The 27,543-nt window shown below is 37.3% G+C and overlaps 1 protein-coding gene and 1 long non-coding RNA gene across 13 annotated transcripts in view; one reads left to right on the forward strand and one right to left on the reverse strand.

Moving 5' to 3' along the window:
• LOC102546766 (uncharacterized) overlaps positions 1-14,145 on the reverse strand; it is a 50,665-nt gene extending 36,520 nt beyond the window's left edge. Inside the window, exon 1 of the long non-coding RNA XR_010054412.1 lies at positions 12,244-14,145. This is a non-coding gene — a long non-coding RNA (uncharacterized LOC102546766). The remainder of the gene's footprint in view (positions 1-12,243) is intronic.
• Positions 1-27,543, forward strand: part of Myo9a (myosin IXA) — a 203,242-nt gene that overhangs the window by 136,022 nt on the left and 39,677 nt on the right. For 5 of the 12 annotated variants that reach the window (XM_063264814.1, XM_063264815.1, XM_063264819.1 and 2 more), the window contains 6 exons: positions 2,408-2,489; positions 2,993-3,208; positions 14,141-14,253; positions 21,602-21,744; positions 26,667-26,890; positions 27,316-27,432. In XM_063264814.1, coding sequence (XP_063120884.1) covers positions 2,408-2,489; positions 2,993-3,208; positions 14,141-14,253; positions 21,602-21,744; positions 26,667-26,890; positions 27,316-27,432 — 895 coding nt within the window. Of the gene's footprint in view, positions 1-2,407; positions 2,490-2,992; positions 3,209-14,140; positions 14,254-21,601; positions 21,745-26,666; positions 26,891-27,315; positions 27,433-27,543 lie in introns of those variants that run through there. The other 7 variants (XM_063264818.1, XM_063264816.1, NM_134335.2 and 4 more) reach the window with 4 other exon arrangements.

The raw sequence follows: 27,543 nt of genomic DNA on the forward strand, positions 1-27,543 counted from the left end.
AGAGTAGTTTGTTGAAGTGATTTGTGTTCTACTCTGTGTACATGGATGCTGCTCTCATCTGATTTTCCCCCTTTGTAAATATAAATAATTATATCCTAGGAATCTTTGGGTGTAGATAACACGTTTTTTGGTATTCTTCCTTATTTATTGAGAAATCATTTGTAAAGGGCAATGATGTGCTTGTAAGTGTACCAGGCATTCAGCATGTCTTGGTTGCTATAGAGCTATGAAGTGTAGTGATCCAAACTGGTTATTGTGAGGCTTTCCAGAACTTAGTATATTTTCACACAGCTGCTGTCCTGTTTATGGTCTTCATTAATGTCTTTATGTTTTTTGTGTGATAATCACTTATAAAGCTTAGTATCATAAATTTTACATGTATGGTATAATAGCAGTTGTTACACAGAAGTTATTATACAACATGTTTTTTTCATCTTGCAGTACTGAAATTTACTCATGCAACAGCTTTTATTTTCCCTCTCATCCGTTGCTGGCAACTGCCTTCTACTTTATGGTTAATGTGTTTTTTTATTTCTGAGATGGTGTAGCCCTTGCTGGCCTGGAACTTGCTGTGTAGATCAGGCTGATCTAGAGATCGGCCTGTGTCTGCTAACTGAAGGCGTGCACCTCCACGGACGACCTGTCTTACGTTTCCAAGTCAGACATCTGTTACAGTGGGGTTCTTCCTTGGTTTATAATTAACCACAGAAGCATTTAACTCATAGAGGTTATGAGAAGCTATTTTCAGGTTTAGGTGTTTTGTTTTAAATTCTGATGTTTGGGATCAAACCTGGGACATCATGCACGTTTATTAAGCACACTGCTGGCACTCACTGAGTTGTCTCCCCAGTTCAAGGTAACCTCTTACAACCCCTAGACTTCATTTATGAAAGTTCTAGTGGAGAAACAATTAACTTATCTAGTGTTGTGCTATTGTCTATTTTGAACTAGTCTGATGCTAGTAGTTAAGTCAAGACTCCTAAGGAGTTTGTAGTTTAAGGATGGATTTAAAACTCATAATACTAAATTAAAGTAATTAGTGCCATGAAAATCTAGGTACTGTTCAAATTTTCATCAGAGTCTGACGGTCTATTTCTACATAGAAATTTAATGATAAAATAGTCTTGCCACTGTTTTGTTTTAGACAAAATTGAACTTTCACAACCCAATGCTGTATCTGTATTGTTTGGAGCACATTTCCTTTTGCTTAATAACAATTCTTATTCTGTCATTGTTAGTATTAGCCTCAAGTGTTAAAAGTTAGAGATTAAAAACTTATAAGAGCTCAGAAAAGTTTTTTTTTTGTAACCAATAGGAACCATCCCAAAGTAAAACAAGATCTTCATCACTATCATATATTTTATGATTATATGAAAAGACTGTTTAAGAAAAGAATCCTAAAGATGGAAGGGACTTAAAATTTTTAATTTCTCGTTATTGAATTGAGTTTGGTTCTCTTTAAAAAAATTATTTTCATTTTCTGTGCATTGGTATCTTGCCCGCATGTAGGTTTATGTGAGGGTATCAGACTGTGGAGTTACTGACAGTTGTGAGCTGCTATGTGGGTGTTGGAATTTGAACCTGGGTCTTCTGGAAGAACAGACAATGCTCTCAACCACTGTGCCATTCCTCCTGTCCCTTTACTTTGGTTCTTAACTAATTTTGCTGCTACCTTTCTTAAATGTATGCCATCATAGTATAATATATACAGTGATTATCACAGGGACTTCTGAATTCATCATGTATATAGATTCTTGGTTATACTATTGACTGGATAAGAAGAATAAATCTGGGGACTTGGGAGGTGGCTCAGTAGCTAAGAACACTTGTTACCCAAGCATGGAGGCCTGAGTTTGGATCTCCAGCACGCACATTAAAGCTGAGTATGGCTGCACACACCTATAACCCTAGTTCTGTGACCAGTGGAGACAGGAACATTGCTGGAGATTTCCGGCCAGTCATCCTTGCCAAAGAAAGAAAAGAAAAGAAAAAAGTACACTCCAGGTTCAGTGAGAGATCCTATCTAATGGAGACAGACAGACAGACATGCCTGCATACACACATACTTACACATAATATGAGAATAAATATAATAAGTCAGATTTGGAGATTGACTAAGACTTGAAATTATTTATAGAATTTGCTAGGCTTTTTTGGCTTGTCCTGTCTTGTTAAGTTATAATTCATAGCAGGGTGTGGTGGCACATGCCTTTAATCCCAACATTTAGCAGGCAGATGCAGACAGATCTCTGAGCCCAAGGCTAGAATTAATTGGTGAGTTCTGGGAGAGCCAGGGCTATGTAGAGAGTCACTGTCAAAAACAAAAACAAACAAAATTATAATTCATGCTATACTTTAGGACTATCTGCTAGGAACTGAAGCACAATCCTGTTTATTTTGTTTAAAGTGTACACAGTGGAAATCCTCAAGTCCACAAACAAGATGAACCAGCTTGGAAATCTAAGTTAGCAGGGCCTGGGCAACGAGAGGTAAGTATTGGATCTTCTTTATCTTTGCATTAGCATAGGTGCACATTATTTTGGAATTTACTATATTTATAGGTAGAACACAATATTTACTCATTTATTTATTTATTTATTCATTTATTTATTTTAAAAAAAGCTTATAGGCTAAGACTTTTATATTTAGGAAGGTGTGTACTACTCACGAATGGTACCTTAAAAGTACAAATTATAGCAAAAAAGGACAGTTTGTTCAGGTGATTTTGGTATGACTTGTGGTACTGAAGGGTGACTTAGTTCCCTATGGAGAAGACTAGTGTAGACTTAACTTGGATCCTTATCTGTTGTTCACAGTAATGAGTATAGGTTCTTTTTGGTCCTCCCTGTTACTTCTGCTAATGGACAGGGCATAGGGCATGATGGGGTGGAGGGAAGTTTCCAGACATTCATGAGCCCTCTTTCATTGGCATCTTCTCCCAAATTACAAAAACAAAACATTGTTGTGTTATTTGTTTTATCATTTGGTCAAGCAGGTTGCCAGACCGGCCCATAAAAAGAAAGCTCGAATGGCGCGGACGCGCTCCGATTTCTTGACTAGAGGTACTTTTGCCGATGGGGAGGGGGATACAGAGGAAGATGATTACGATGACATTATTGAGCCCCTTCTCTCCCTTGACCAAGCTTCTCACTCTGAGCTAGGGCCTGTATCCAGCCTGGGTCAGGCCTCTCACAGTGACTCCGAAATGGTAATTTTTACAGCAATAAGAAAAAACAGCAAGCAGATCTGCTGGAGTAGTCTTTGCTAATCTAAAGCTAACCTTCACAGCTTTTTTCCATGTAATGGCTTGTACATTAGAAGCCTCAGTGAACACAGCAACAAAAGCTAAGTCTAATTGAATAGAACTCAAATAAGGGGCACTTTAATTGTATATATCAAATGGTAAATTAGGCAAAATTAAGGTTATTTAGTTAGCACTGATGTAGAAATGTTGACTATTTTACCTATAAAAGCCTAGAGTAGGAATCATTTTTAAATTTTTATTTTTGTAAAAGGCCAGATGATAAATATTTTAGACTTTGTAGATCATGGTTTTAGTTGCTTGACGCTACTTAATCTTGACCACTACATGTGAAAGCAGTCATAGACAATGCAATGAAAATGGGCATGGCATTTTAGTAAATAGGGAGAAGTAGGCAATGGCTTTATTTGACTTATTGGTCAGAGTTTTCTGACCTGGTATATAAAAATGCCTGTTAAATAAATTCAGACTTTAACTGAAAGACTGTTCACTTAAAAAATAGGGATAGGGGAAGCTTTAAAGTTCCTACCTTCTCCTTTCTGGTAAGTAATAGAAAAGAAACATGAATTTTGTATAATGTAACTGGCATGATGGAACACAATTATCTCAAATTCAAGGCCAGCTTGAACTGTACAGTGAGATCAAGCCTCCCAAAGATTAAAATGGATATAATCACACATTTAGAATGCCAGGGCAGGACTGCCAAATTTTAATACCAACATGAGCTACATAGTTGAAGGCCAGGCTATCTCAAAAACACTACTAGAATCAAGCATGTACATGCAAGCCTCTGGCCTGATCTCTAGCAAAGTACAAACACATGTAATTTAATGAGCAAAATGTCATCCTGGACCAACCCAACCAAATAGGTTATGTTTATCATGGATTTGTTTTAAACAGAAATTAAAACATTTTAGTTGAGTTTGAATAAACCCATATTCATTTTGGCTTAGGATATAACTTTATTGTCATTTGAACCAAAATTAGAGCAACAGAGTATATGTATGATTGCATTTACAGTTATCTTAGGGTGAAGAGTTTAATTCTTGGGGCCAAGATAGTTGCTTAGGGGGTAAAGTGCTGGCTGGACAAGGGCCTGAGTTTAGACTCCTAGTACCCATGTAAAAAGCCAAGCATGTCGGTATGAGCCCTTAACCTCAGACCTTAGAGGTAGAGATAGAAGAATCCCAAGGGTCCTGTGGCCAGTCAGCTTTACCAAATGGCCACGCTCGAGATTCAGTGAGAAACTCAAAAAAACTAGGTAGCCGGGCATTGTGAATGTGCCTTTAATCCTAGCACTTGGCATTTTAATAGCAGAGGCCACCTTGGCCCACATAATGTCAGGCCAAGCTATCCAGGATACATAGAAAAAGTAGAGTGAGAGAGGAAGACACACACACACACACACACACACACACACATGCACGCACACACGCACGCATACATGCATATGTGCTTTATTCTATGATTGTTCTAGGAAATGACAGTATAGATACCCTAATAAACTAAGTCTAATAGGAACTAAAGCAATTATGGTTGATGAAATAGTTTTTATTTCCCTATATAAATCGACTCTCTCTAATGTTTCTTTACTGTGAAAGACTCTTATGATGATCTTTGAGTCATTACATATTTGAGGTTTAAACTTTTATGTTTGAATTATATTTAGACCAATTTAGAATTTTTCTAGATTTCTCAAATATTCTGAATATTCATCTCTTATGGAAGGCTAGACTCATTTCCTAAGGACAAAACAAACAAACAAAAAATACAGAACATGCTCCCTGATAAAACAAAATAAGTTATAGACCTGAAAACTGCAGAAGTTGGAAATGATCTATACTCTTCTCTTAAGGTGTATAAAGTAGAGTTCAGAGCTCTTGATGGTAGGATTAAGTAATTGTTATGAAGATGCCCTATATTTGAGTTATAATAGTAGATATATAGTGAATAATATATATATATATATAATAGTTAAAAATTTTGTATGGAACAAACAAATCTTACTGAAAATATAGCATTATCTAGTTTGTATAGATTTATTGTGTATGGAAGAACTTAGCACTTTATAACTGCTGCTTTGTTCCTGAGAGTTTCTTTTGTACACTCCTTAGTCCTGTCAGTGGTAGAATACTTTTCACACTGGGAACTCTTGCTGGGATCACCCAGGAAGTTGGGCTTTCTGCTTGGAGCTTTTAGCTCCTTTGGTGTTGTGGCCTCTGTTCACCTGCTTGACAGTCACTGCATGCCAGTAGTTGTAGACCTTCTTGCACAGTGTGTCGGTCACCTCCAGCTTTCTTACTATCTATCCTCTTTAGCCTGTTTTAGGAACTGGTGGTGGTGGTGCTGGTTTCTGGTGGATGCTTGCATGAGGAAGCTTTGCTTTGTAGAATGAGCTAGTAGATGTTTACTGGAGGGATGGTAGAGGGAAGGGAAGGAATGGTTTTAAAATGTGTTTCTCTGATGATTCTGAAAATGTGTCATATACTCTAACTCTGATACTGTGATGATGAATCTTACTTTGAATTTATTGCATTCTCAAAATGCATGTTTTCAAAAGTGGATTTGAGTTTATTGGGCACATGAATTTCTAAAAAATGGATTTTTTTCCCTGGGCGAAATGGTGTTATCACCACCAGTATTTGCTAACTAGGGAGCATGGTATTAGTTCTTAGCAGAAATGGCCATCTGCTCTTTTTAGTTTTAAAGTCACCGATCTTATAGAATTAAAAACAATTGCAAATTAATCACCTAAAGGGAATTTGAAACAAACACTATATCTGAAGATGGTTAATTAATAATCATTTGTAGGAGAGGGTAAGCAAAAGTTAATAGTTTCCCACTGCTGCGACTTTTATGCTTTTTTTTTTGAAAGCTTCTATTTCAAACTGCAGTTTCAATATTCTCTTGGATATTTAATCCCACTTTGATTGTGTGTCTACTATATTGAGATTTACTCAAGGAGAACAAAAGCATATTCTGCTAAAGTACATTTAAAAGATAACTTTCTGTGTTAGTGTTTAGTTTTTCAGTATGTCTTCTAGATGATGAATTAGTTAAATTGTTTATATTTATCTGTGAGATTAGTTTAGGAAACATACATTTCTACACATAGTTTTTTTCCTTGCCATTACCCAGATTTAAACCACCTAAAACAGTGCTGCTGCTGTGGCATAATTCCTTGCTAATTTTTTTCCTTTAAAGAACTTGGTCTTAAAACATATTTCCTAATGCAGCTTGACAAACTTTCACTTTTTGTTGTTTATAAAGTTATTGGTTTCATCTACCTTTAAATATTTATTTACATAGAAGTCTGGAACATGTATTTTTATGATTAAAAAAAAATCTTTGTGTTCGATCACTCCTCTCCCTTTGTTTTTAAGATAGTGTCTTACTATAGCCTGGCTAGGCTGAAACTTGCTATAGTAGGCCATATTGGCTTGGAACTCTTAGAAACCCCTATATTAAATTACATGTCTGACAGAGACAAAAAAAGCTCTGCTTCCCAGGTGCTGCTGTTAAAGGTCTGTGCCACCACACCCACTGACCATTTCTTAATTACAGATTTGTGTTTATTTTTAAGTTCGCTGTGTTCTAGATTTCTATAACAAAATTACCCGAAGTAACAACATAAATGATAGGCCTAGTCACGTGGCTCTGTTGCTTTGGTTCTATCAAGAAGCAGTATATCCTTTGTGGTGGCCAAAAAGAGAAAGGGTGTGGCTGCCAAGGCATAGCCCAGTAACCATAGCCCACTAGTCATTGTCTATCTCATCTTTTCCAAAAAGGGATAATTTTTATTTATTATTCTTATTTTTCCATTTTCTACTTCATTGGCTTCTGCTTTTATCTTAATGTCTGTAATACTTACAGTTGGTATATATGATCAGTTTTTGTGAATGTACCACAAGTATTTGATGAAAGTACTCTGTTCATAGCATAAAGTTTAAAAATACACCCATAATCTCTCCCTCTTCCTGATGCTGTTCTTGACATTTTCCTTATGTTTTGTATACTGCTCTGTCTCAGGCTGAGAATGGTAAGGTAAATCCTCTATTCCTTCTTAATTCTGGCTTTTAGTATTTAAAGAAGCACTCTTGTCGCATTTAAAGTTCTTAATTTTTGGTTCTTGTTAGTAATATCTCTGATTCTCTTCCATTGATATGCCTTTGCTTAGCCCTTTATTTTATCTTCACTTAAATGTTTTCTGTAAAGTAGAATCCCACTTTGAATAAAATAGAAAAGTATTTCCCTTTCATGGGTGAGTCAGATCTTTATTGATCTGGTAAGTCGGTCCATAATAACTCTTATTTTTTAAAGGACTGTATCGCCATCCCTTAGTCAGTTTTTATTAAGTAATACCTAGTTAACTTGCATCTGTGACACTACTCTCAGTCATTCTGATTGCTCATCTTCTTTATATCTGTTTTAGAAACTTTTCTTTGTCAGAACGTATAATTTAATATTTTTCTCTTTAAGTCCCAACTTTGTGTTTACCTTAGATCTACTAAATTTATTTGCTTAGATGAAGTTCTTCTAGCAGTCAGTAGTTACTCAGGAAGGACTTAAAATAATTTTAAGTCATAACTCAGTTACAGAAATCTAGAACACGGCAAACTCATCTGACTTTTTTCTTTTTCTGTAGCCTTGATATTTTCGGAGCCATCTTGACTACATTAAATCCATGATTTAGGGGCTATGGAAATGGCTCAGTGGTTAAGAGCACTGCTTGTTCTTGTACCTTCATTGTGGTTTATACCCATCCAGAGGATCCTATAGGCATGCACATTGTCATGCATACAAGCAAAACATTCATATACATAAAATAATAGAAATATCTAATAAAATAAATGATTTACATTTTAAGTCAGTGGTTCACCTTGCTATGCCTAAATTTTTTGAAAATGCTGTTTTATAGATACCTTTATGTAGTATTGTCTTTTGCCATTCTAATTCTCTGTTATTTGTGATTTATTTGATCTGAGTGTTCAGACTTTTGTTTCTGGTGTTTCAGGATATGGTTTCGAGTTGGTCATTTTAGATTAATGATCCATTATACCTACTAGATTCTTTCTGTATGTAAATTCTTGTCTTAGTTTTGTCTTTGGAGAAGTTATCTTTATATTTACTATTATTTTGTGTCTCTTGTTTAGGAACTTCAGGTATTAGGAATAGTGATTTTTGTTTGTCTTTATCTATCTTTTCTCTGACAATTTTTGCTTTTATAGCCTTTATTATTTTCCCAATTAAAATTTTGTGCTTTTCTTTCCCTCTTTTGGTACTTTGTAACTTATTTCCAGGTTAATTTTACTTTATTGATTACATTCTTTTTTTCTCAGTACTCACTTTTACTTACCTCCGTCCTCTCCACTTCCATTCCCACCTTCTTCCCTATAGATTCCTTTCCTACATACATACATACATACCTTTTTGTTTTGTTTTGTGCCCACTGATTTTAACAAACAATGTAGCCCCAAGTTTGGAACTATTTTGTACACTGTGAAAGACAATGACTATTCTTTTCTTAGAACCTATCAGTTGCCAGTGGTTCATCATGGGGAGATTGAGCCCTATCAGTCCCTCCCATCTCAGACTGGTGGTTGACAGTCTCAGTGCAGGCGACCCCTGCTACCTTAAGATCATGTTTGTAGTTGTGGCATGCCTTGAAGAAACCATTTTATAAGCCCTCCCCTCCTTATGCTGTGCTGCTTCTTTTTCAATGTCCCCTGGACCTTAAGTGGGTAGTATAAATGTCCTGTTCAGGGTTGAGCTGTCAACTAACATTTATTCTAAGCCTCTTGAGTTTCAAGGAGACTCTTTAATCACTGCTCTTCACTGCAAAGAGAAGCTTCTCTGATTAAGGATGAGAATAGCACTTGTCTGTGGAAATAAACATAAATATTAAGAATACAGTGGAGTGCCTTGTCAGTTTAGGTGAAAGACAGTAGTGAGGTCTTCACTCACCTGTGACCTCAGCCATTTTCTTTTTTTTTTTTTTTTGGTTCTTTTTTTTTTGGAGCTGGGGACCGAACCCAGGGCCTTGCGCTTCCTAGGTAAGCGCTCTACCACTGAGCTAAATCCCCAGCCCCGCCATTTTCTTTTTGAGACAGGTTTTTATTATATAGATAGGGCTGTGTTGTAACTTCTATTCCACATTGGCCTTAAACTCACAAAGATCCTCTTGCCTCTTCCTCCCAGACATGGGTTCTTGACCACATTTACAATATCAGATATATACTTTCTTCCATGGAGCAGCAAGCTGTCCCCCTGCCAGCTAGCTTTCATAGTGTCGGAAGGCACTGTGCGTGCTGCAGAGGTGGATACAGCATCAATAGTCTTCCCTGGCTGGGACCCCTAAGAACAGCAACACCAGTGGCAGGAAGATGTGCCCACTGGGGTAATACTGACATACCTGTTACAGGGAGTAATGACTAAGTTGTTTTGATTCTTATTTTGGTTTAATTTCTTAATGATTGCACTTTTGTATAGGTGTTGTATGTTTTAATTTATTCCCTTTATGTATTTGGGTTGGTTTATAGGATTAAAAAATTAAGAATATCTCCTCTATCAGTGTAACAAAATACAGTTTCTTTATGGAAAGCTTGTTCTCCTTTGGTGATCAAGCAATGCTTCATTCCCCTTTCTCTTTTAACTTTTTGATTCTGGATTTTTGAGCTCTTTTTCTTTATAATACAGTGTCCAAAGGAGAAATTTTTCCTATCCTTTTACAAATTTACTTTTTCTCTAGAAGCTATGGCTTTAGCAATTTCAGGTCTTTTCCTTTATTTTCTGAGGCAGAAGTTTCTCTCTGTAATGAAGGCTGGTCAAATTGACAGCAGTTTTTCAGTGTTGACCTTTCAAAACCTGGGACTTCAGGCGTGAGCTACTCTGCTCAGCTTCTCTTCTGTGTTGATGCTTCAGGTAGAACGTTTCTTTCTGTCTTTTACTTTCAGTCTGTCATAAGGCTACTGCCAGTTTTATCTTTTGTTCTTCCACACAGTTTCCTTAGACTGACTTTATTCTTGGCAAAAGTTGGTGTTGGGATTATAAGAATTTCTGGGATTATGTTTCACTATGTGCCTGCAAGTAATCTGAAGTTTGCATGTACTCTTATTTGCAAGTGTTTACTAGGTTTTGTTATTTTTATTCTTGTTTGATAGTTTTTTGAGAATGTTACTATGTGTTTAAGCTGCTTGAGTTTATAGGTTGAATATCTTGGGTTTTTTTTGTTTTTGTTTTTTTTTAGGTTGAATATCTTAAGTATTCCTTTTTTTTCCCTCTTAGGGGAAAAAAAATCCCTTATTTTCTTGTTTGGGAATATAGGGTTATTTTATCTTGTGTTTCCTCTACATTGCTAGAATTTACTAATTGCAGCCTTATGCCATCATTTAAAATAGCATTACCAGATATCAGAAATATAAGAGTCATGAGACCAGGAATAGTGTACATCTCTAATCCTAGCACACAGGAAGCAGAGTCAGATAGATCTTTGTGAGTTCCAGGCCAGCAAGGACTGCATAGTGAGACTTTGACTTAAAACAATGGAGCTGGAAAGACACCTCAGTAGTTCTTGTACTGATCTTGCAGAGGACCCATATTCAGTCCCTAATACCTATGCCAAGCCCCTCTCCACTGATTCCAACTACAGTTCCAGGAGCATTTGACACATCCCCCACACACTGTACAAACCTACACTCACACACATGCAACTAAAAATAAAAAAAAGAAAGATTAGGAGTGTAAGATTAGGAGTGTGTGTGCGAAGGCATCGTCTAGGGCCAGCACCAACAGTGGCTTGGTGGATATGGTTTCCATATAAAAGGCCTTTGTGGTAGAGTCCCGCCCTCTCAAAAGAATCTGCTGTGTCAGCAGCCACTGACCCAGGTCCAGAGTCCACCTTGATGAAATTCTAGCAGTTTCTTTCTTTCTTTTTTCTTTTTTAAATGGGTAACACACATTATTTCAGAATTGGAGTCTTAAACAGTCTATTATCTTATGATTGCAGAAGTCAGAATTTTTTTTATTTTTATATATTGTTTTTTCAGTTGCTTTTTTTATTGGATATTTTTTATTTACATTCCAAATGTTAATCCCTTTCCCATCCATAAACCCCCTATGCCATCCCCCTCCCCTTCTTCTATAGGGGTGTTCCCCTTCCCCAACTCCCCCCTGCCCTGACATTCTCCTACACTGGGGAGGTCCAGCCTTGGCAGAACCAAGGGCTTCTTCTCCTCCCATTGGTGCCTGACATGGCCAACCTCTGCTACATATGCAGCTGGAGCCATGGGTTTCTTTTTTTCTTTAAAATTTATGGCAACATTCTGAGCCACTTCCTCTTTTTCTTAATATTTAGTTAGGCGTATAGTTCATGTATCAGAAGAAGGCTTTCTCAATCCAAAGTGTAGTTCTACTCTGGTCTGATTTCCTAGCACAAAATTCAAGCTTCCCATGAACCTCCTACAGCCATGGAGCACAGTCTCCATTCCCTTACCGAATTACATACAGCTGTCTTAGGAACAGCAAAGTCTCAGCCTTCCCAGTACCTACTGTTTTTTTGTGTTTGTGTTGTAATACATGAGTGCATGTGTAAGTACTCGCATGGAGCTTAGCCATTAGTTCTTGGTATTGCCTTTCAGTTATAGTCTACATTAGTTTTTGGGTAAAAGAGACTTTCATTGGGGTGGAAATTCACCAATTTGGTGGGGCCTGCTGCCCAACAAACACCAGCCTGTCTCTGCATTCCCAGTGCTAGAATTAGAAGTATGCACCACCCTACCTGGTCCTCCATCATCACCACCACCACCACCATCACCACCACCACCACCACCACCATCATCACCACCACCATCACCATCACCAACAAATATTTACATTCTGGAGCTAGAGCTTAGGTCTTCATGCTCTCATGCTTGCCGAAACACTTTATGGACTGAGGATCTCTAAGGCTTACACTTTATTTTCTTTCTGAAATCTTGATTCACCTTCAATATCTGTATCCCATAATCAGTCCTCTTCAGTTTTATTCTGTTGCCATGCCAACATGTGTATTCTGTGTCCTAAACAAGGATAAACAGTAAGCCTGCTGATTGGTAATCTCAATGAATATGCACCAAAAATAAAGCCTCCACATTTTCCCCCGAGAGAGATAAATGCCCATGTAAATCTAGAGTTGGATTAATATTTGACTTTAATGTATTTTTGAGGAACATAGTTTATAGATAGTGAATATACTCTTTTCAATTACATTAAGTGCTATATCTTTTATCCTTGTAAAATTGAATGTATTGCATTGTTATTAACTTGATAATTGATTTATTCATTTTTTATTCATTTTTATAAATGAGGTCTAGTATATGCAGTGACATGTGCAGACCTTCAGTTGACAGTTTGCTCTTTGAGGAATATGTATACAACTATGAAATGTATGTTTCAAGTATTAAGGTTTCTGTAACATCAGTTCCCTCATGTTTCTACTCAATTTCTTCCTTCACTCTATTCTAGAACTTTATAGAAATGTAATTAGACAATATGTAGAATTTTTTAAGATGTATGTTGAGGTGGTATCTCTGGAATTTTACATACATTTTCCATTTCCCTTTTTCATCCATGTAAATTACAATTATAATTACTATTTTAATATCCTTCTAATTGAACAATTCAGTCAATCTAAATGGCTTGATTTTTCTTCTTGTTATATTCCTACTTTTCACTTTTTAAAATTTAATAGTTTACATTATTATTTTTTTTTCTGGCTAGTTGAGGGATTTTTTTCACTCTCAGTTTTCTGTATACTATGATTTTCTGCTAATATTCCAGTTCTGGAATATAACTGTTCTAGAAACAGTCTGATTCTTTCAGGTCTTTCAAAATCCGTACACCCAAACAGTGCTCAGTTGAGGGGTAATTATTTTGATTACTGAGGCAAGTTCACTTGTGTCCTATAGTGGCCTATGCAGGACAGAGTTGAGGTCCTGGCTCTGGGCACCAGCATCATTACTAACCTTACCTTTAATCATTCCAGATCTGTCGTTGGCGTTGGGTTGTTTTCACACACAACACTATTGATTAGTACTAATCCAAGTACAAAAGGGAATCCTGTGTGATCTCAGATCTCTTCTATTGTGCATCTCTCCCTTTCCCGACATTGTGACTTGGTCACTAGGTGCTTGGATTGCTATAAGCTTTTATCTGCATGTGTTCAGCTCAAGGAGTGTAGAATTTCACCTGGGGTTCCCTCTCTCTGTCATAGCACAGGAACTAGTAAGTAATATCTTGAGGCAGTAAGTGAAGCAGGTATAAGCTACCTACTTCTTATCAGTTGTTTTAAAAACCATTCTGTCTGACTGTTTATGCATTAGATCTGGATTTCCTGTACACTGTATGGCCACAGACATCTGTCTGTGACAGCTCTGGGTATTTTCTGACGTTGTGCCATAGCCAAGCATATCAGAAGGCTAATGGATACATTAACAGATGAAATATAAGAAAATTACTTGAATAACAATTCTCAGAAGTAAATTGTCCTTAGAGGAGGGTACATAAAATTGAAAAGATAGTTTGATAACATAAATTATTTATAATTTAGAACATAGGTGATTTTTTTCTTCTGTTGTAGCCTAGTTCTTTTAAACTTTGACTGGATATAACAATAATCTATAACCCATAAAAATAATTAAAAAAAAGGTACAAAACAGTGCTGTGTTATTTCTCAGATTTGGATTCTTTGGAGTTTGTCTTTGAATGGTCTTGACTGTGTCCCTCACTTCCTGATGAGTTCTTGCTGAATTGCCAGTGACTGTGAACTGATGATTACTGAGTTGTCAGTCATGCTACCATGTTTACTTGATTTTAAGTTTTTGCCATGTATAATTCCTACAGACGTCACAACGATTTTCTTCAGTTGATGAACAAGCAAGGCTTCATAAGGCTATGTCTCAAGGAGAGATTACAAAATTGGCAGGACGACAGAAGTCTTCAGATTTGGACATAAGGTATGAGGTATATAAAGAAATACTAGGTGTTTCTTTAAAAGATTATTTAATTTTATAGGCAGTGATGTTTTGCCTGAATGTGTTTCTGTGAGGGTGTCGGTCCCCTGGACCCTGGAACTGAGTTATAGACAGCTCTGAGCTGCCATGTGGTTGTTGGGCAACAAACCTGGGTTCTCTGGAAGAGCAGCCAGTGCTCCCCACAGCTGAGCCATCTCTCCAGCCCTGACTAATATAATACTTTCAATGATTTTATTTAATAATTTAAGTGTTTAAATTAAGCAATTTGCTTTTAAGAAAAACACTTTACAGTCTAGGTCCTTTTATTTCACTTTGTACATTAAGTCTTGAATTTACAGGCCATAGACTCCAGCAACTAACCTTTCTGTTTGTTCTCACACATGTAGTGCACTTCTCTTGGTAGAGCAGTGGTACTTTAAATAGATAATTTTGGGTTTTATTGTTGTTGTTTTGTTTCGTTTTCTTGATCATTTCCTTTTGCCTGTTTAAGAGAGCTGTCTCCTGGAGTGATTAACAGGATCAATTTTTACATCATCTCTCTTGGAAAGAGTCTTGCCCTTATCTTGCTTGTTTATAATGATGCCCTTTGACATGCTGGGTGTTGTATACAGTTCTTGTTTTTATAAAAGAATGCCACTTGTGAGGCATTCTTTTTTTTTTAACAATGCTCACTGCCTTGATGTCTTAATTTTCATCCTTTATAGATGTGCATGTGTGTGGCCAAAGGAATACCTCCATGTTTCTTTAAAGGGATAGAGAACAGATAGTAGGTGGCGCTCCTTTTTCCCTTTGTGTTTTATTATTTTGACAAGTTACTGGAGGATGGCTGCCATGGTTTTAGCCTTAAGTTTTAAGAACTAAGTAGTAGTATTGCTAAGTACATTAATACGCTCGCTTGCTCGCACGCATGCACACACACACACACGCACACACACACTGAGCTTTATCTTCTTATGTGGATAACAATATGATTTGGGGGAGGTTTCTTAATCATTATGTGACTTATACTGTATTGTAAAAGGTGAGAGATTAGGAAGGATGAAATTGATATTTTTCAGTTTTAGGTTTGTAATATATGTAATATATTCTGCACTAAATTGTTTTAGGACAATGCTTTCGAGTTGAGGATAGCCAGCCACAGCTGTTATACAGAGAAACCCTGTCTCAATCTCCCTACACTCCCAAAAGCAAGAAAACAAAAGAAAAAGACTTTTAGAAAATAGTTTTGTTTCTTTTAAGTTGCTTGTGGGAGGGCTAGGGTGAGGTGCAGCAGTCATGAGTGTTTGCTGGAAGCATGAGGCCTAAATTAAGTGCTCCATAAAGAGTACAGGGTTGAAGAGATGGCTTGGCAGTTAGAAGTACTTACTGATTTTTCAGAGCACCTGCGTTCAGTTCCGCACCCAAAAGTTGGCTCACAATTGTTTTTTACTTTTTGAGGCTGGGTTGGTGTTCGAATTCTTCAACTGGAAATTTTTTCTGGCCACGGGAGATTGCCAGTTCAGGCCCCATATCTCCCTGACCTACCCTCTTTTCAAGTCTTAGCTAGAGTCATCCTCGTAGACTTCTGGGAGTTTCTATTGCATTAGGTTTCTTCCTTCCCTGAAATGCCCCCCAATTCCAGTTGTCGGCCAAGTACTCCTTCCCTCCATCTTTGACACATCTAATCCCTCCTGTCAATGTGCTCACTGGCCTGCAGTCTACCCATGATATCTATTCTATTTCCCCTTCTCACACAGATGCTTGACTCCTCCTGTCCCCAAGCCCTCCTTGTTATTTAACTCTCTGGGTCTGTGGACTGTCCTTTACTTTACAACTAATGTCCACTTATAGATGAGTACATACCATGTTTGTCTTTTTGGGCATGGGTTACCTTACACAGGATGATTTTTTTTCTTGTTCCATCCATTTGCTTGCAAATTTCATTATGTTATTTTTTTAACAGCTGAGTAATAATCCACTGTGTAAATTATTACATTTCATTAACCTTTCTTCAGTTGAAAGACTTCTAGGTTCTTTCCAGTTTCTAGCTATTATGAATAAAATTGCTATGACCATAGTAGAGCAAGTGTTTTTGTGGTAGTGTCCTTTGGGTATATGCCCAGGAGTGGTAGAGCTGGATCTTGAGATAGACCCATTGCCAATTTTCTGAGAAACCTTCATATTGATTTCCAAAATAGATGTACAAGTTTTCATTCTTACCAGCAGTAGAAGACATTCAAAGAATCATTAACTCTTATTCAAAAACTTGTACTTCACAAAATTAGAAAACCTCAACGAAATGGACAATTTTCTTGATAGATACCACTTGCCAAAGATATATCAAGATCAAATAAACAATTTAAGTAAAGAACCATAACCCCTAAGGAATAGAAGCATTATTAAATGTCTCCTGACACACTCCTCTTCCAAAAAGCTTAGGGCCAGACAGTCCAGAATACTAACAGACTTGCAAAGGAAAGCTAATACCAATCAATACTCCTCAAATTATTCCAGATAATATAAACAAAATATAAACAGAAAAACATTGGCAATTTCATTTTTTGAGATCTGTTACCCTGATACCCAAACCACAAAATTCAAAAAGGAGAAAGAATTACAGACCAACCTTAATATAAAAATACCCAATAAAATACTTTCAAACTGAATCCAAGAACTCATCACACAAAACAAAAACATCATGCATCATGATCAAGTAGGCTTTATCCCAGAGGCATATAAGCAAACTAAAAGATTAAAACCAAATGATTATCTCATAAGATGCTAAAAAACCTTTTGACAGCATTCAACACCCCTTCATAATAAAAGTCTTAGAGAGATCAGGGATACAAAGGACCTACCTAAACATAATAAAGTCAGTTATGGCAAGCTGATAGCCAACATCAAGTTAAATGGAGAGAAACTGAAAGCAATTCCACTAAAGTTTGGAATAAGACATAGATTTGTTACCTAGTAGGCATTGAACATTTTCAAATTCAATCTGTATATTCATTCACAAATTAATATACAAATTAGAGAACCCCTTCCCCTAGTACAAAGTTAGAATACATAGTACATGGTTATGTGAGCTGCTATTATTTTAGTGTGCTTCATTCATTGATCTACATGAAAAAAGAGCTTTATGTATCACGAAAAAGAAACAGATTAGTATAACAAACTGCCCAGCCTGTTGGCACTGACCGTTAATCCCAGTTACTTGAAGATAAGCTAGGATGAACACAAGTTAAAGGCTTGCCTCAACCTATAGAGTTTAAGGTCATCCTGGAATGCTGTCTTAAAATAAAAGAAAAAAACAGGTACAGAGGTGGAGCTCAGTGTAGCATTAGTTACTTTCCTGTTGCTATGATAAGACACCATGACCAAGGCAATTTATAGAAGGAAAAGGTTATGCTGACTTAGTTCCAACGGGTTATGAGTCGATCATGTACTACATTTTCTGTATCCATTCCTCTGTTGAAAGGTATCTGGGTTCTTTCCAGCTTCTGACTGTTCTAAATAGGGCTGCTATGAACATAGTGGAGCATGTGTCTTTGTTGTATGTTGGAGCATCTTTTGGATATATTCCCAGAAGTGGTATAACTGGGTCTTCAGGTAGTACTATGTCCAATTTTCTGAGGAATCTCCAGACTGATTTCCAGAATGGTTGTACCAGCTTGCAATCCCACCAACAATGGAGGAGTGCCCCTCTTTCTCCACATCCTCACCAGCATCTGTTGTCACCTGAGTTTTTGATCTTAGCTATTCTGACTGGTGTGAGGTGGAATTGCAGGGCTGGTTTTTTTTTGTTTGTTTGTTTGTTTTTTTTGATTTGCATTTCCCTGACAACTAAGGCATTCCTCAGCTGAGATTCTTTGTTTAGCTCTGATTCCCATTTTTAAAAGAGGGTTATTTGGCTCTCTGGAGTCTTAACTCCTTGAGTTTTTTGTATGTATTGGATATTGGCCCTCTATGAGATGTAGGATTGATGGTTGCCATTTTGTCCTAATGACAGTTGACAGTTTCTTGCCTTATAAGAGCTTTGCAAATTTTATAAGGTCCCGTTTATTGATTGTTGATGTTGGAGTGTAAGCCATTGGTGTTCTGTTAAGGAAATTTTCTCTAATGCCCATGTGTTTGAGGTTCTTTCCCATTATTGGTTTCAGTGTATCTGGTTTTATGTGGAGGTCCGGAATCCACTTCAACTTGAGCTTTCTACGGGGTGATAAGAATGGATCTATTTGCATTCTTCTACATGCTAACCTCCAATAGAACCAGCACCATTTGTTGAAAATGCTGTCTTTTTCCACTGGCTGGTTTTAGCTCCTTTGTCAAAGATCAAGTGACCATAGGTGTGTGAGTTAACTTCTGGGTCTTCAAGTCTATTCCATTCATCTACCTGCCTGTCTCTGTACCAATATATTACAGTTTTTATCATTATTGCTTTGTAATACTGCTTGAGGTCTGGGATGGTGATTCCCCCTAGAGAACTTTTATGGTTGACAGTAGTTTTTGTTATTTATTTATTTATTTATTTATTTATTTATTTATTTATTTTATTTATTTATGGTTAGTCAAAACGGATTTGTAAATTGCTCTTTCTAACTCTGTGAAAAATTAAGTTGGAATTCTGATAGAGATTGCATTGAATCTGTAGATTGCTTTCAGCAAAATGGCCATTTTTCTAATATTAATCCTGCCAATCATGAGCATGGGAGATCTTTCCATCTTCCAAGATCTACTTCAAATTCTTTCTTCAGAGACTTGAAGTTCTTGCCATAGAGATCTTTCACTTGTTTGGTTAAAGTCACACCAAGGTGTTTTATATTATTTTTGACTATTGGGAAGGGTGTCGTTTTCCTAATTTCTTTCTCAGCCTGCTTATCCTTTGAGTAGAGGAAGGCTACTGATTTGTTTGAGTTAATTTTATACCCAGCCACTTTGCTGAAGGTGTTTACCAGGCTTAGTAGTGGAACTTTTGGGGTCACTTAAGTATACTAGCATTTCATCTGCAAATAGTGATATTTTGACTTCTTCCTTTCCAATCTGTATCCCTTTGCCCTCCTTTTGTTGTCTGATTGCTCTGGCTAGGACTTCGAGTACTATGTTGAATAAGTAGGGAGAGAGTGGGCAGCCTTGTCTAGTGCCTGATTTTAGTGTTTCAAGTTTCTGTCCATTTAGTTTGATGTTGGCTATTGGTTTGCTGTATATTGCTTTTACTATGTTTGGGTATGGGCCTTGAATTCCTGATCTTTCTTAGACTTTTAACATGAAGGGATGTTGAATTTTGTCAAATGCTTTGTCAGCATCTAATGAAATGACCATGTGGTTTTTTTCTTGTTTGTTTATATAGTGAATTCCATTGATGGATTTCTGTATATTGAACCTTCCCCCATCACTGGGATGAAGCCTATTTGATCATGATGGATGATCGTTTTGATGTGTTCTTGGATTCGGTTTGGGAGAATTTTATTGAGTACTTTTGCATCAGTATTCATAAGTGAAATTGGTCTGAAGTTCTCTTTGTTGGGTCTTTGTGTGGTTTAGGTATAAGTGTAATTGTGGCTTCATAGTAGTGTTCTTTCTGTTTCTATTTTGTGGAACAGTTTGAACACAGTATTGGTATTAGGTCTTCTATGAAGGTCTGAATTCTGCAGTAATCCCATCTGGTTCTGGCTTTTTTGGGGGGGAGAGGGGACTTTTAATAACTGCTTCTATTTCTTTAGGAATTATATGACTATTTAGATGACTATTTAGATGGTTTATCTGATCCTGATTTAACTTTGGTACCTGTTATCTGTCTAGAAAATTGTCCATTTCATCCAGATTTTCTAGTTTTGTTGAGTATAGGCTTTTGTAGTAGGATCTGATGATTTTTGTGGATTTCCCCACTTTCTGATTTTATGTCTTCCTTTTCATTTCTGATTTTGTTAATTTGTGCCTTCTGGTTAGTCTGCCTAACGGTTTATCTATCTTGTTGATTTTCTCAAAAAACCAGCTCCTGATTTTATTACACAGCTATTAAAAACAATGACTTCATGAAATTCTTAGACAAATGGATGGAATTAGAAAATATCATCCTGAGTGAGCTAACCCAGTCACACAAAAGAACACACTGATTAGTGAATATTAGCCCAAAAGCTCAGATTACTCAACATACAATTCACAGATCACATGAAGCTCAAGAAGAAGGAAGACCAAAGCATGGATGCTCCAATCCTTCTTAGAAGGGAGAACAAAAATATTCATAGGAGGCGACATGGAAACAAAGTTTGGAGCAGAGACTGCAGGAAAGGCCATCCAGAGACTGCCCCACTAGGGATCACCCCATATACATACAGCCACCAAACCCAGACAATATTGCTTATGCCTAGAAGTGCTTGCTGACAGGAGCCTGATATAGCTGTCTACTGAGAGGCTCTGCTAGAGTCTGATATATACAGAGGTGGATCCTCGCAGCTGACCATTGGACTGAGCACGAGATCCCCCCGTGGAGGAGTTAGAGAAAGGACTAAAGGAGCTGAAGGGGTTTGTAATCCATAGGAAGAACAGTATCAACCAACCAGATCCCCCAGAGCTCCCAGGGACTAAACCACCAACAAAAGAGTACACATGGAGTGACCCATAGCTTCAGCCACATATGTAGCAGAGGATGGCCTGGTCAGACATCAATAGGAGGAGAGGCCCTTGGTCCTGGGAAGGCTCCATGCCACAGTGTAGGGGAATGCCAGGGTGGGGAGGTGGGAGGGAGTATGTGGTTGGGTGGGAACACCCTCATAGAAGCAGGGGGAAGGAGGTTGGGATGGGATGTTTCTAGGGGGTAAAATGGTAAAGGGGATAACAGTTGAAATGTAAATAGATAAACCATCCAGTTTAAAAAAAAAAAAAAGAGTCCATCATGGAAGAGAGAGGAGGTGTAGCAGTTTGATCAAGGAAGTTCTTACATCTTAGAGCACAGCAAGCAGAGAATGGACAGGAGGTCATGCAAAACTATACAGTATTCTTGATTGTAAGTTACACATGAGATAGAGAAATAAAAAGATGGCAGTTGGCCATCAGTAGGGTAGATAGTAATGTTTGTTACACTGCTTTGAGGCTGTTTTATCAAATGATTTAAAATTTCAGAATTTTGTATTTTATATTCAAGATGAATTGGGAGTGTGGCTCCGTAGATTGTTGCCTAGCATGTGTCCAGCAGTGTTCCCCCCCCCCCCCAAATACATACTGAAGTTAAAATAGATGACTACAAATGAAAAATGTATAATGCTTAAAAAGTATGTAAATGCTTAAAGGAAGATACACAAGTATTACTGAGACATCTGATTTCCACCTTACCTTTATTTTGTTTTAAAAACAGACCCCAGAGAGCGAAGATGAGATTCTGGGCCAAAGGGAAACAAGGAGAGAAGAAGACTACTAGAGTAAAACCTGCTCCCCAGTCGGAGGTCTCATCACTCTTTGCTGGCTCAGATGTGACACCTGTTCATCCATTTTCTGATGGTAAATATGGACAAAGGGTGGAGCTTCCTAATTTTTGTTACTCATTCTGAAAATGTACTGTGCCTTTCTTCTTCAGAATGACATTCCCGTTGGAATGATATTTTCATAAGTTAGGACCAGTATTGGTAAGTGCTTCCTTAATAAAACAAGGCATACTATACTTGTGTGAGATGCTCCAAGAATACCTGGCATAGAACAGTGAAGCACAACCACTTCAGTGATGATGAATCTTGGACTAACCTTTTTTTCTAAATTGTAAGGGTCTGGCCTTATTCATTTATTTAATAAATACATAGTATTCATAGCGATTCATATTAGCTCATTATTGAGCTAGGAAGTGAGTGCGTAGCCTTGTCTAGTCCCTGATTTTAGTGGGATTGCTTCAAGTTTCTCTCCATTTAGTGTAATGTTAGCTACTGGTTTGCTGTATATGACTTTTACTATGTTTAGTTATGGTCCTTGAATTCCTGACCTTTCCAGGACTTTTATCATGAAGGGGTGTTGAATTTTGTCAAATGCTTTCTCAGCATCTAATGAGATGGTCATGTGTTTTTTTTTTCATTGAGTTTGTTTATATAGTGGATTATGTTGATGGATTTCCTTATATTGAAACATCCCTGCATCTCTGGGATGAAGCCTACTTGATCATGATGGATGATCATTTGATGTATTCTTGGGTTTGGTTTGCAAGAATTTTATTGAGTGTTTTTGTGTCAATATTCACAAATGAAATTGGTCTGAAGTTCTGTGTGCTTTGAGCTTTAGTAAGATTTCTTTTATGAATGTAGGTGCCCTTGTATTTGGAGCATAGATATTTAGGATTGAGAGTTCATCTTGATGGATTTTTCCTCTGATGAATATGAAGCATCCTTCATTATCCTTTTTGATAACTTTTGGTTGAAAGTCAATTTTATTTGATAATAGAATGGCTACTCCAGCTCGTTCAGATCATTTGCTTGAAAAGTTGTTTTCCAGCCTTTTACCCTGAGGTAGTGTCTGTCTTTGTCTCTAAGATGTGTTTCCTGTATGCAGCAAAATGCTTCAGCAAAGTGGCTGGGTATAAAATTAGCTCAAAGTAACCTTCCTCTGCTCAAAGGATAAACAGACTGAGAAAGAAATTAGGGAAATGACACCCTTCACCATAGTCCCAAATAATATAAAATACCTTGGTGTGACTCCAACCAAGCAAGTGAAAGATCTGTATGACAAGAACTTCAAGTCTCTGAAGGAAGAAATTGGAGAAGATCTCAGAAGATGGAAAGACCTCCCATGCTCCTGGATTGGCAGGATTAATACAGTAAAAATGGCCATCTTGCCCAAAGCAATCTACAGATTCAATGCAATCCCCATCAAAATTCCAACTCAATTCTTCATAGTGTTAGACAGAGCAATTTACAAATTCATTTGGAATAACAAAAAAACCTAACATATCGAAAACTATACTGAACAATAAAAGAACTTCTGGGGGAATTACCATCCCTGACCTCAAGCAGTATTACAGAGCAATAGGGATAAAAACTGCATGGTATTGGTACAAAGACAGGCAGGTATATCCTTGGAATAGAATTGAAGACCCAGAAATGAACCCACACACTTATGATCACTTGATTTTTGACAAAAGAGCTAAAACCATCAAATGGAAAATAGGTGGCATTTTCAACAAATGGTGCTGGTTCAACTGGAGGTCAGCATGTAGAAGAATGCAAATTGACCCATTCTTATCACCATGTACAAAGCTTACGTCCAAGTGGATCAAGGACCTCCCCATCAAACCAGACACACTCAAATAGAAGAAAAAGTGGGAAAGAGTCTCAATCACATGGGCACTGGGGAAAATTTCCTGAACAAGACACCAATGGGTTATGCTGAAGATCAAGAATCGACAAATAGGACCTCATAAAACTGGAAAGCTTCTGTAAGCAAAGGACATTGTCATTAGGACAGAACGGCAGCCAACAGATTGGGAAAAGGTCTTTACCAATACTACATCTGATAGAGGGCTAATATCCAAAATTTACAAAGAACTCCAGACGGCCAAATAACCCTATTAAAAAATGGGGTACAGAGCTAAACAAAGAATTCTCAGCTGAGGAATATTGAATTGCTAAGAAGTACCTAAAGAAATGCTCAACATCCTTAATCATCAGGAAAATACAAATCAAAACAACCCTGAGATTCCACTGGTAAGTCAGAATGGCTAAGATCAAAAAGTCAGGTGACAACAGATGCTGGCAAGAATGTGGAGAAAGAGGAACACCCCTCCATTGTTGGTGTGATTGCAAACTGGTACAACCACTCTGGAAATCAGCCTGGAGGTTCCTCAGAAAATTGGACATTGCACTACCTGAGGACCCAGCTATACCTCTTCCGTGCGTATACCCAAAAAGAATCTGCTCAATCCATGCTTATCACCCTGTACAAAGCTTAAGTCCAAGTGGATCAAGGACCTCCACATCAAACCAGATACATTCAAACTAATAGAAGAAAAAGTGGGGAAGCATCTCGAACACATGGGCACTGGAGAAAATTTCCTGAACAAAATACCAGTGGCTTATGCTCTAAGGTCAAGAATCGACAAATGGGATCTCATAAAACTGCAAAGCTTCTGTAAGGCAAAGGACACTGTGGTTAGGACACACACACACCTGCCAATAAATACAGGTAAACAAATGAACAAAACAAAGTATGGACAATATCTCATGTACGGTATAGTGTGTCACAGTGTGTCCTACAGTATATTCCTTTGTTCACACATTTTGACTTGCAGGTGTTTATTGCAGTGAGTTATTGGTTTGGTTCATGATCTCTGGCTAATGTGACACCATCAATGTTTGATCATCACCAAGACTCCTCCTGGTTACCCTGTTGTTGCTGTGTATCATGGAGATTCTGTAACTTTAGATCGGTAGCACTGACCCTTTTACACATCCCATCCATTTGCTGATGATAAGATTTTAGGATGGGCCAATTCGAGAGTCCTGATCTGGGCCTGGGTGGTAGCTGAGCTAGTGTGGCTCTCCCTTATCTCTCACCATGATGAGCTCTCCAGCACTGCTCTTGCTAGGCCACCCAATGCTGTGATCATCAGGAGGTAGGGTCAGTCCTCCTGTTCTCATGTTCCCAGGGCTTGCTCAGCCACACCCACATCTCCAGATCAGCTCCACTTTGCCACCCAGTCAAAATGTGTGGCTCACTCTCCCAAGTGCTGCAGTTTGTGAGGTGCTGGGGCAACTCTCCTATCTCACATCCTCAGGACTGGTTTACCCAATCAATTGAGCTTTCACCACCAGGGCCTACTCTTGAATTTGAGACAATCCTGCCCAGCTTCATGGGTGCTGAGATTATATGTATAAGCTACCATGCTTGGTTCAGATCCCCATTGTTAGCCATTGTAATACACAGCAGGTTTTTACTTTGTTAAATCAAAACAATCAGTGGGTTTGTTAGTTATCTTCCTCATTGCTTTGGCAAAATACTTGATCAATGCAATGTTAAAATTCTAGGAAGAGTTTATTTTGGCTTATGGTTTCAGAATTTGCAAGTCTAATCTATTTTTGAAGCATAATGCTCTTCCTAGAATTTTATTCTCTAGTGTGAACAAAAAATGTGGTACTTTTCTCTGTAATATACATTACCTGCCCAGTTCCCCTTTAATGCAGTCTGGGACCCTAGCCCATGGAATGGTAAGTCCCTATGTTTAATCTAACTGTGGTCTTCCTACTCAACTTACTCTCAATCATCCATCCCAGTCACGCCCAGAGATTGTCTCCAAAGTGATTTCAGATCCTGTCAAGTTAACAGTATCAACTGTCACACGTACTGCACATTATCGCCTTGCATTTTTTTGGTAGCCATTTTTTGACTTTTAAGATGTAACACGTTTGAAAGTACTCGAGTGGCAACTAGCACTTGAAAGAATGGTAGAGTTGAAATTAACCCCTCATTTTGAATCTTGTGGCTTTGTTCTTGTCAACTGACCAACTGATACAGATAAAAGTAATAATTATTCTGTGGTTATCTAAACTAACTGAGATTAGAAAAACTTAACTTTCTTCATTGTATCACACAAATGTTCATTTTCTTAATATCTTATTTAATTGACAGTGATCATTCTAAATTTATCATTTTCAGTAATTATATTCTAATATAATTTCCAAAAAAAGAGTGATAAGGTTTATTACTTGAAAATACACATTTTAAGCAGATGTCATATAAGGACCTTCATAAAAATTAGGATTATAGCTTTTTATTTGTTTGAATAAAAACTTAATAAGGTAGCCTTTGTTTTTAGTGCTAAACTGAGATTATTGAATACTGTTATTTCAAAGGATAATGACTTTGTAAAATGAAGTAATTAGTTAATAAGTTAAAATGAAGTCAGTTCCTATCAGTATTCGCCTCAGGCTTCAGATAGGGCTTTGCAAGTCTAATCTAGTTTTTTTTCTATATTGTAATGGTTTGCATAGAATTTTACTCTTTAGTGTGAACACATACAAAACATGGTACTTTTCTCTGTAATATATACTATCTGTTTACTCCACGAATCCTATGAGAATTTAGCCAGTTATAAGGAGTATGTATAAGAAAACCGTAAATAAAACATTAGACCATGAGCAAGTCAAGTGAACTGCCTGACTTCCTAACAAGTTATTAACTCTCAACAGACAGTAGTGCTGATGTGTTCATGGCTGTAGACTACAGTTAAAATTGTAATGATCACACTTTCCTTGTTAGTTGTTAAATTAGATATAACTGAACACGCCTTCAAGCAAGTATAACAAAGTTACAACTGGGTGAACAGTTATTATTGCTAGCTTGTTGCTTATTCTTCTTGTTCGTCTTTGGGACTGACCGAGATTTTCAATAATTTTTTTTACTGTGTATATATTTTTACTTATCACTTACCCTACTTTGAATTGTAGAGTTAACTCAGTACCACCCAACACCTCCTTTGAGTCCAGAACTGCCCGGGAGTTGTCGAAAAGAGTTCAAAGAGAATAAGGAACCATCGCCAAAGGCAAAACGCAAGAGAGGTGTGAAAATCAGCAGTGTGGCCTTGGACTCTATGCACTGGCAAAATGACTCTGTCCAAATCATAGCAAGTGCCAACGATTTAAAAAGTATGGATGAGTTTCTTCTGAAAAAGGTACACTTTGCTTGCTGAATTAGCCTCTGAGTCTTTGACTAAAGACTACTTATTGTAAGATATGCTGTTATAATAATAAAACCTCTTTAGTAATTCAATCAGTGGATTTGTTATCAAAAGCCCAGCTAGTAGGACACTCAACATAAGACAGGATTTGAAGTTTTAGCTTCCTCTATGATTTCATAAGTGTCACATATGAAAGTGAGGATTATTGCACAATTGTAGCTGTTGTGTCGCCAGAACTGTAGAGTCAGACTTTTCGAAGAGCACTTAGGTGTGATGACGTGCACTTTTTCTTAGTCCTATAATGTTCAATGGCTTGTACTTTTAGAATATTCATTGCTTAAGAGACATTTCAGCCACTGCATTTGTATCTTTTTGATGAATAATTGAGTATAACAACCTTTTCTGTGGCCGGTCTTTAGATGAATGACCTAGATAATGAAGACAGCAAGAAGGATACATTAGTGGATGTTGTATTTAAAAAAGCCCTCAAAGAATTTCGGCAAAATATCTTCAGCTCTTACTCGTCTGCACTGGCGGTAAGCTTAGTCCATGTTAGGAGATATGGTGCAACATGGTAACTTTAATAATCTGTAAAGCCAGGCTCAAGGGAACAGTTCTTAGGACTTAATTACTATATTACTATATTA

Source organism: Rattus norvegicus, chromosome 8 (assembly GCF_036323735.1).
Source record: "Rattus norvegicus strain BN/NHsdMcwi chromosome 8, GRCr8, whole genome shotgun sequence".
In the NCBI taxonomy this organism is placed as follows: domain Eukaryota; kingdom Metazoa; phylum Chordata; class Mammalia; order Rodentia; family Muridae; genus Rattus; species Rattus norvegicus.